Source organism: Drosophila navojoa, chromosome 2 (assembly GCF_054131105.1).
Source record: "Drosophila navojoa isolate 15081-1374.11 chromosome 2, UAZ_NAV_1.0, whole genome shotgun sequence".
NCBI lineage: Eukaryota > Metazoa > Arthropoda > Insecta > Diptera > Drosophilidae > Drosophila > Drosophila navojoa.
In genome coordinates this window covers 2,548,680-2,559,394 of record NC_142890.1, presented here as the reverse complement: position 1 = coordinate 2,559,394, position 10,715 = coordinate 2,548,680, and the positions used below count along the sequence as shown (strand labels likewise).

Genomic DNA, 10,715 nt, shown 5'->3' with positions numbered 1-10,715 from the left:
TGCAACTGATGCTCGAGACGTGTGGCTGCAGGCGTGGCGCTTGGTACTTGAACGTGTTACCGTTGCACCTGAAGAGCTCGCACCTTAATGGCACTAGAATCAGTTTTCATTAACGAAATGCAGCGCCACTGGCCAGAGCTGCGTGAATACAAAAAAATAAGGGAAAAAAAAGACTGAACCACATGCGTGCTGGCATATTTCGCGCTGCTGCTGCTGCTGCTGCTGGCTGCAGCGGCTTTGGCAATTAATAAAACACACACCTTCAGTGAAGCAGCAGCGGGAGCAGCAGCAGCAGCGGGAGCAGCAGCAGCTCTTGCCCCGCGCTGCCACTCAATCGCATACTGAGCGCCGCACAGTGGTCGAGTGCATATATATATGTATATATATATATACTATATATGTATATGCATATATATATTTATGAGTCTGGCTTGCCCCAGGTATTACTCTCTTGGCAATGGCATTGGCGCTGAGGCTGAAGCTGAAGCTGAAGCTGAAACGGATGCTGATGCAGTCATTGGCGCGTTGGCTGCAGCTGCTTTTGGAATTCGGTGTTAAAAATTGAATTTTAAAATCTCAAACGATGCAAAATATTTCACACGCACACGCACACAGCCAGACACTGTGGCTGCTGTTGCTGAGATTTTTATATAAATCACATTTACCAACGAAAATATAATAAATAATACATACGTGTGTGCATGTGCGTGTGCGTGTGCGTGTGCGTGTGTGTTTGTATGCGTATGCATACATCTACCACAACACATACATAAATCTTTCAGCTTGGATTTTCACTTTGGTGGCATAAATTGACACTGGCGTCGAGCGTGTACAAGTCACAGTTACCGTCACAGTTGTACTCACAGTCACAATTGCAGCTGTGAAATCGCAGTCGCAGTCGCCGTCGCCGTCGCCGTTGCCGTTGCCGTCGCCGTTGGCGTCGCAGCTGCGTTGCCCGCCGCAGCCACATTTGAAAACCACGCTTGAAAGCATGCAGCGTCCATCCGGCCGGTTTTTGGCTTCAGCTCCGAATGCAGCAGAGTTCGCTGACAGTAAAAACTCATTTACGCGAAATTAAATTAAAAGTTAATTAACGCTGTCAATGTGCAAAGCACTCCACTTGGCCAGCCAGCCAGGCAGCTAGCCAGGCAGCCAGTAAACTGGCAAACAGGTAAACAGTTAACTATCCCAGCAGCTACCTGGAAAACTTTTGCCGGCCAAGTTGGAAAAATCTGGGCAAGTAAAGTTAAGCATATGCCCGCTTCAAATTGATGAGAACTGGTTTTAAATGTTTGCCTGACAATTTAAGTTTGCAAGGCCATCGCTGCGGCCGGCTGTCTGGCCAGACTGTTAATGCGGCATGCCCGGCAGTTATGTGCACTGCGCACAGTGCGTATGGTTAATGTGACATGACCAAGCTGTCTCTGTGTCTGTATCTCTGCCAGTGTCTCTGCCAGTGTCTGTGTCTGTGTCTGTGTCGGCACGCTCGTTTGTCAGACTGTTTGCCATGGCAAAATCAACAACAAGATGCAACATGCTGATAATTAATTTTTAATTAAAGTCGACAATTAGAGATGATGCGACATGGCATTCAATTGGAAGCAACTGCAATTGAGTTACTGCTCTCGGCTGACAGCCTGCATGCGGAAAACTATTCAAGGAATTTGCATTTACTCAACGGCTGGACGGAAGCTCTTGTGCTCTGTGCTAAATAACTCATAAATAAATAACAAATATTTAGCAATTTTAATTTTAATTTAATTCAATTCAATGAAGTGCATTTTTAACATTTATTGCATTTAATGAAACTGAGCACTTGATAATATTAAAATCATCATAATCAATTCTTTTGGCTATCGAGTGTTAAAACTGATTGATTATGATTCACACAGAGAGGGCTGTTATGGTATAAGTCTCTCCAGTGCTCCAGAAATATGCACCCCTAGTATTCCTCTAGAGCTATTTGGTTTAATGAAGCAATCATATACTATATAGATTATATTTTTATTTTAGTCAAAGCATCTTACGCTTTGCATGGGTATATGGGTATATGGATATATATGTATGTATGATTTTTTATAAAAAAAATGAAGCAGCCAAGTCAGCAGATTTATTGCTAAACGAACAGAAGACACTATCATAATAGCAATTCAGACTTGGCTGAGATTCTTGGAATTGGGAGCACAGCAAATAATTAGCTGCGCATTATTATAACAGGCGAGCAATAAAGATTAAGGTTCTCGGAATTATTATCACAAAAGATAAATGGCTAAGGGGACAGACACATGCTTCTGCAATTTGAACGGCTCAATTTCAACAATGGCATCTCAAGTGTGGACTACAGTATTAAGTTTATAAATGACTACAAATATGACACGCAACACTTACAGAGTACAAAACCAACTGAACTTTGACACATGCTCCACGTGCCGCAGCTCTCGAAGTATGTGATTTTTCACTGTCGAAAACTCAACTTGTTTGGGAGAAAGTTCAACAATTTCGCACGTTTCAATGCTGCAAAGGAAATACTATGAACTATGGAAACACATAAATTTGAAACGTATAATTTCATAGATCATAGATACATTAATAGATATCATTAGAATTAGATGTGATCATAGTTGTATCTAGTCAGAAATCAGCAGCAATTGATGATTTGATAATGAGAGTAAAAGGAAAATTTGGGCAGTCGATTTATTAATTTAATCTTATTTTTTTGGAGATATGTAGAAACTCTTGGGTGAAGTGCCCTTGGATATAACTTACACCTTATAGCACAAAAAAAAAAAATAAAATAAAATAAAATAAAATAAATAAAAAATAAATATTAAAAAATAAAAAATTAACAATAAAAATAAAAAATAAAAAGTAAAACAAAAATAAATAAATAAAAATAAAATTATTCAATAAGTTTGTCCATCCGTCTATCTGTTTATTATAATAAAAAATATACAAAAAAAAAATTAAATAAAAAACAAGTAAGAAGACTCTAGTCGAGACTGCTCGACTAGGAGATACCCTGAACCCTCCATTCTGCCAGCGCTCTGCTAACTGCGCAGTAAGCAGCGACTGCGCTTGGGCTGCGCTGCAGTGTGGGCAATAGTATGAGAATTTTCTTGGTGAATAACTTCTTTTGTAAACACACGATCTTAATGAAACTTTCAGGACGTAATTATATGGTCAAAATGTGTGTACATTCCAAAGCACAAGTCTCTAGTACTTGAAATACGTTTTTTACAAATTGGGGGCGAAGGGGGCGTGGTATCCAAAATCTGTTGATGATAAAATGTTTGTATTCATCATATATATATACACAGTAAATCTGAAGTCTCTATGTCTAATAGTGCTCCAATGAGGCTCAAAAAACAAAATCAATTTTTCGATTATTCTCGATAAAAAAGTTATCGGATGAGTTATCGAAAAAATAAAGCAAACTCGTACTGCGTATGGTATACACGAGTATGCACAAAAAATTTCAGCTCTCTAGCTCTTATATCTTCTGAGATCTCGGCGTTCATACGGACGGACGGACGGACGGACGGACGGACGGACGGACGGACGGACGGACGGACGGACGGACGGACAGACGGACAGGGCTATATCGACTCAGCTCGTCGTGCTGATCAAGAATATATATACTTTATGGGGTCTGCGATGATTCCTTCTGCCTGTTACATACTTTTACACAAAAACATTATACCCTGATTTCCCATTTTCAATGGGTTCAGGGTATAATAATAATAAATAAGTAAATATATAAAATAAATAATATAAAAAAATAAAAATAAAAAAATAAAACTTAAAATGAAAAAATAAGTAAATAAATGATCAAATAAATATAAATAAAATTATTCAATAAAAATACTTTAAAAAAAATTAAATAATATAGCAATGAAATTTATGAAAGTTTTATTTGTCTACCTATCTGTCAATTATTATACACCTCATATAGCAATCTGTCATATAACGTATATAATAACATAATATAATAATGCATTATTTCCCATGTAATTTAACCTAAACATCATATTGTTCGATAATCGAATTCAATATAAAGTACATTTGGCAAATAAATATTTAATCTATATAATCAGGCCATTTGCCATATGTTATCGTAGAGCTAACAAGTGCTGGCAGTCAATGGCTTTGCCGTAGTCACATAATGACAGCTCACATTGGGCGATGTTGCAATAAAAATAAATAAATATAAATATACTTGTAGATTGGCAATTGGAAGTGCACTCTTACGGCCAATTTTGTAACGAAAATTAAAGATAACATAAATGTGCCCGGGCTGACATGGTGCAAAGCAATGCGGCACGCCACGCCATGCTGCCAGTTTGAGTCGCAGCTGCCGTTGCAGTTGCCGTTGCTGTTGCTGTTGCCGTTGCTGTTGCTGCTGCAGTTCAAGTTGCAGTTGGTTGGATTCCGTGCCGGCACATCAATGTCGTCGCAATGGCATGCTATTTGAATTGAACAAGTGTCGGCGTCGAGGGTATATGGTATATATATTTGTGTGTGAGTGTGTGTGTGTAGTGGCCCTTTTGGCCCTTTTGTCCGCTGGGCCTACTCATGCTGTTGCCAGTTGCCAGAGAATTGTATTTGCATGTACTGTCGGTGCATAAGGACGACAATGCTCTCAAAACTCAAAATATTAACACTTTAACGCCAAGTTTTTTATCCGGCTGCCGGAAGCAGACAACACAATGCACCCACACACACCAACACACACATACTCCAACACACTCGCAAATAAAGTGTGGCGGCCGTTACGGTGGCAAAACGCCATGTTGGATTATTCAACTCGACGCCATTTCGCGTCACAATGCGCGCTATGCGCCGCCATCATTGCACTCGACAGCAAACGGCAGCGGCAGAGGCAACGGCAACGGCAGAGGCAACGGCAAAGGCAGCGGCACAGCGCGACGGATGAAGTTGCAATTCAAAGTCATAAACACGTGCAGCGTGGGCGCAAAGTCGCAGCTAAGCTGCAAGCAGCCGCTGCCACTGACATAAGCAATAGCAACAACAGCGCTGGCACTTCCTGTGACTGCAAAACAGAAAGGGAGGGCAGCCCGACCGAGCGAGAGAGCGGGAGAGAGCTAGAGCTAGCGAGCATTAGATAGACATCGGGTGGGAGAGCGAGCAGGCGGCTAGCGTGATCCCCCACAATGGCTGGGAAACGCTGCCCTTTTGTTTCCAAGCCATTTTGTTGCCGACGCGTCGCGTCGCGTCGCTGTTCGTTTTTCATTTGCATGCAAAATTCAAACATCAGCATAAAAATGCAATTTTTATTGCTCAACATTTCTCAACGCCCGCTGCAAATATTTTCGCGGGTTTTTATTATTACCATTTTTTTTATTATTATTTTTTCTTTTATTTTTGTATACTCTTTTTTTCTGCTTCTGCTATTGTTGTTTGTTTGATTCGGCTGTTGCTGCTGCTGCTGCCACTGCTGGCTGTGGCTCATATTTATTTTGAGTTTTTATTTCTGGCCCACAGCATGCACACCGTTCTACTGGCCGCGGGCCGTCGTCGTCGCCACCACCTACCGCCTCCTTTATGAGCTGCACTTTATGAAAATGCAGTTGCCCCATCCGCTGGCAGCAGTTGCCATCGTTGCCATTGCCATCGCAGCGCTGCCCGTTGCTTCGAGTACATTGCAAATATTTTATTATTGCGAAATTCTGCCAACTTATCCCGTGCGCATGTGAATCTTAGTAGAGCTTGAGCTGCTCCCTCTGCCGCTGCCGCTGCTGCTGCCGCTGCCTGAGGCAGCAGGAAGGATGCAGCAAGCTAAAAATAATATTTCGTTGCAATTGCAGTTGTTTTGCTTTGTTTGTGTTTTTGTTTGTTTTCATATTTTTTTGCTTTGGTTTTTGTTTTTTTGTTTGTCGGTTCGTTTAGTTGAAATTACGTTTTGTGTGCCACTGAATTTCATAGCAGGAGCCGTGGCAGCGGCGGCAGCGGCAGAGGCAGCGGCAACAACAACTTGAGCCGAAAAACTTGCTTTCGGTTGTTATTATTCTTGCGTTTACTCCCGGCAAATTTGCCGTGTGCCGCCTTGCCCGCCCTGCTTGCCTGTTGTTGTTGTTGTTGTTATGGACACCACCACAGCAGCAGGAGTAGCCGAAGCAGCACCACTGCATTCCGTTACGGCACGAGCCTCAGCTGCGGCAGCACAGTAGCTCCTGCTTGTGTTTTGGCTTGGATTATTTTTTTTCGTGCTGCCTTTTTCCAACATTTTAACTTCCGCTCAATTTACCTTTAGGCCAAGTAATTTAAAAGCTGACGTGTTTGTACAACTACAATTTCGACTCATGTTACAGTTGCTGTTGTTGTTGCTGTTATTGTTGTTGTTGCTATTGTTGGCATTGCCTGTGTATAGCACTTCCTGGTGTAGATTTTTGCTAGGTTTGCCGCTTGTTCTGCTTCTTGGCTTTTGCTGTTTTCTTGTTTTCTTACTTTTGTTTTTGTTTTGGTTTTTCTTGCATTTTCTTTTCTTTTTCCTTTTTTTTTTTTTTTGAAAAATATTTAATAGAAGAGAAACGAAATTTGCTGCTGCTCTGGCGTATATTTTGTTTATTTGCCCTCCGTTTGACTGCCACTTGTGATAGTCAAGTTTTTGATGGGCCCGGGTCTCTAAAAGCCAAGTCAGCCAAAGCTGTTAAAACTGTTTGCCTTGGCTAATAGTTGGCAAAGCAGCAGCCAGCCACCACAGGCACCAAAGGTAAATATTAATTAAAGTCGATAGTAAATGGCCCAAAAACGTTTTATTCTGTTTTTCTTTGGTGTTGCTGCTGCTGCTCCACCTCCTCCTCCTCTTCCTGTTCCCTCTCTGTTTGACATGTGAGCACGCAATTTCCTTGATTGGCCAACTTCATTGATTGAAAGGCGTTCACTAAGCTGTCCGACTCGAAGGATATGCATAACGTATCAAAAAACGTAGCATACTATTTGGGGCACAACTTTCCTTACGCGAACAGCAACAGGAGTGTCTCTGTGTGCGTGTGCGCGCGTGTGTGTAAAAGCAGTTAACGCTATTGTTTGTATTACAGTCTGGGCCAGCCAGCAGTCAGGCAGTCAGGCAGCCAGGCAGCCAGCATCCAGGCAGTGCCGCCACCACTCCACAGCTGGCTGCCAGGCAAGCTAACGAGTCTGTTAGCCAGCCCGCAGCCACAGGCAGAAACTGGAGGAGTGGCCACAGCGCCAGCGCCAGCGTCAGCTACAGCTTCAGCTTCAGTTTCAGCACCAGATTCAGTTTCAGCTACGGCATCAGCAACAGCCATGTGCTGCTGTTGCTGCTGCTGTTGCTGGAGCTGCATTAAGTGAAGTATTGTTTCTGCTAGATTAATCCTGTTTTAATTAAATATACACGCTGGCAGCACAAACCAACAAGACCGTTGACTCTGCCGCTCCCTAGCAAAAAATGGAAGAAAAGGCTGGAATATATTGCCAGCCGCAGTCCGCAACCCACACACACACACACACACACAGATCGCAGTCAGACGTAGTCCATGGTCCGCAGGCCGCAGCCCTCATTCGACTTCTGACGTCATGCAAATTTGTGCGCTGGCGCTCCACACGGTTTGACAAACTGACTTGACTGACTGAACGAGTGAGTTGAGTGCGGACCAGAGTGCAGCGCCAGAGATGCCGAAAGCAGTTGCCGCAGCAGCAGCAGCAGCAGCAACGGCAGCCCATATGAATGGGTGCATTCGACCTAGGTTTATTTATTTATATTTTCATGTGTTTCCAGCGCTTGAAGCTTTCGTGTTTTTCTTCATTTTAAGAAAACGAGAAAATACAAACAAGCTGAAGAAGAAAAAGGAAAACACACACGCACACACACACACCCCTACACTGCCACTGCCAAGGCAGCCCCTTGCGCTCCCATCAGCAAAAACCATCCCGAGCTTCTTTGCCATTTTTGTAGTAAATTAAAAACGCAGTGGTATTTTATAAGTGCTTCCAGAAATAACTAAGGAAAACGAAGCAAAGAAATGAGGAAAAATCTCAGGTTGCTTTATGGCGACTGCCAGCGTTTGTCATGCATTCAGCATTGTGTTGCTCTCGAAAGCGTCGACTTGCGCCTGACTGTGCATAGTTCGAGGTGCTATTTCAGCTCTTGTCAGGAGACTTACAATCAAGCTTAAGTGCATCTTGCATTTTCAAGTTAAATGAAATGAAGTAAAGTTGGCGCGAGATTTAAAAACATATACACATATATATCGAAGAGGCGATGACTGAATTACAAAAATTAAAAGTTAAGCTGAAGCGAGTATATTAAATGTGTTTCAGTAGGGGTCAGAGTGGCAGACAGAGAGGGAGTAATCAAACAGAAATATAACCTCAGACAAAGTCTATTAGCATTAAGTTCAAGTGGTTATTTGATGGACTTAAAGTCAAGACTCGATTGATTAGGTTTTGATTTGGCGTCTCAGTCTTACTCAAGTCCTTTGAGCTGCAGTACAGAGAATCTAGTCCCTCTGGGTCTCCTCTTAGTAGCCCAAGTAAATGTTCTACCTCAAGTGTCGATTAGCACGATTAGTGAAGATCTCATTTGCATAAATAAGTGACAAGATTCGAGATCAAAACTCGATACTTATAAGTCTAGTTTCCATCATTTTTTCATTACACTTTAATACTCATCTAACTTAAGAGGTAATTATTAAATTAAAGCATAATGCTGCTTGGATGAGCATGATTTCGTTTGCTGAGCAGATTTAATACGCACATAGCTGATGCACATCTCGATTCATATCTGCAAATCCAAAGTTCTATTACTGCGTAAAACTTTGCCGTCTTAAATCTAACCTGAGGAATGCATTGAGCAAGTTTACAGTTTACGCTCGGCTGCCTTTCACTTTTGAGTACCTTTTGCCGCTGCATCGTCTCCAATTTGGGCTCTCTTGGCCCTCACTCGCTTTGTGGCCTCATGCAATTCTGCATTGCGTTCTTAAAAGCGTGTATGTGTGCTGATACAGTATGTATTACGCACACACACACACACACATACTGAAAGAAACCCACATGCATAACCACACAAGTGTGTGCGTGTGTAAGTGAACAGAAATGTAAGTGTGCATCTCTGGTGCATACTTAAGTATGTGTAAACATATGCCCTGCCGCAAGTGCCCATTAAATTTGGTCCTTAATATTCGTACACCACATCCATATGCAGAATATACATATATACATATACGTATATATTTATACATAAATAACTTGCTCTCACTCTTTCTTCAGCTCTCTTATTTTCCATTTTGAATCATATATGAATTTCAGCTCCGTGTTTGTTTTTAAGCTCTTCTACCATGCCTTATACATCGGACTTGAGTAAATTACAAAAAAAAAAAGAAGAGAAATAAACGAAATCATCTTCAACTGCAGCACTTTCACAAATTCTATTTGCTCCTCTTGGAAATATGACATCTATTTGTTTATAGTGTAATTATAAGCCATTCACAGAGCTGTGCTGGAAATAAAACCATCTAGTTGCACCTGCAGCAGCAATTGATTGCATGTACATACATGCGTATGTATATATTTGCTGTTGAATTGCCAATTGGCAATTTGTTTGTGTTGTGTTACTTTTGGGTGTTACTGTGCTTATATTGCTACCGAAAATTTGGCAAACAGCAAGGTTTTTGCAAATATCATTTATTAGTTCGATACAGTATACGGCACTGCATCGATGCAGTCAGTTAGAATAAAAATCAAATGCATAAATTCAAATAAAAATACAAAATGCACAGGATTTGGCACGCCGAAGTCTAAATACTCTAGACGAAATTAGATTTTCTGGCAAAAAAATGAGTTTATACCATTATATAACAAATAATGTATATTAGTTTATATTTAGAGAGATAGATAGAGATAGAGAGAAAGAGAGAGAGAGAGAGAGAGAGAGAGAGAGAGAGAGAGAGAGAGAGAGAGAGAGAGAGAGAGCATAATTTCGGTCAACATTTCTTTTTTAATTTAAAAAGAAAAAATTTTTTTATTATTATTAAATATTTATTTATAGCCTATATACTAATATATTATTTCTTAAATTTATTTGAGTAAGGTTGCTTAAGTTTATAAATTTCCTTAATTAATTTTCGATGACTTTTTCATTAATAAAATATTTTATAAAATTATAATTATAATTATAAAATAAAATTATATAATGACATATATATATATATATAGTCTTTGGATGACTAGGGAACCAAAGAGTTATAGCCGGGAGTGCTCAACTGTAGTATACTCTATTTGTCTGCTGTGCTAAGTTGAGACTCGGTTCATTAGGTCGTCTGAGCCGTCTCCTAGTTCTAGTGTGAAGGGTTCGCAGCTCCTGCATTATCTGGGGCCCAGTTTCGATGGACTTGTAACAAAAAGCTTAACGATTTACTGATGTTTGTTTTTCAATATAAACTTTATAGCATAATATTGCACATTGTGTACCAACAATATGAGCTTATTCAGCAAGAGCAATATTTTTACAGCTACGTTCGTAGTGCAGAATAATAGAAATGATTTAAAACTCTGTTTGATTCGTGATATTTTATATACGATTTTAATTATACGATTTTTGTTTTATATCAAATTTATAAATAATGGATTGAGTAATTTTTATTCAAACAGTGGGGATTAATATTTTTTTTATTTTTTATTTTTTTTTTTTTTTTTTGTTATATAGTTATAGCTACCTTAGTTATATGCATAAAATA

At 40.3% G+C, this 10,715-nt stretch overlaps 1 protein-coding gene across 1 annotated transcript; it reads left to right on the top strand.

The window, feature by feature from the left end:
- The first annotated feature begins 457 nt into the window (after positions 1 to 457).
- LOC115565762 (uncharacterized) lies at positions 458 to 5,714 on the top strand. The gene is given in 6 exon segments (XM_089256653.1): positions 458 to 551; positions 4,364 to 4,447; positions 4,450 to 4,526; positions 4,627 to 4,870; positions 4,873 to 5,046; positions 5,503 to 5,714. Coding segments are annotated over 6 exon segments (885 nt in total).
- The last annotated feature ends 5,001 nt before the right edge of the window (positions 5,715 to 10,715 follow it).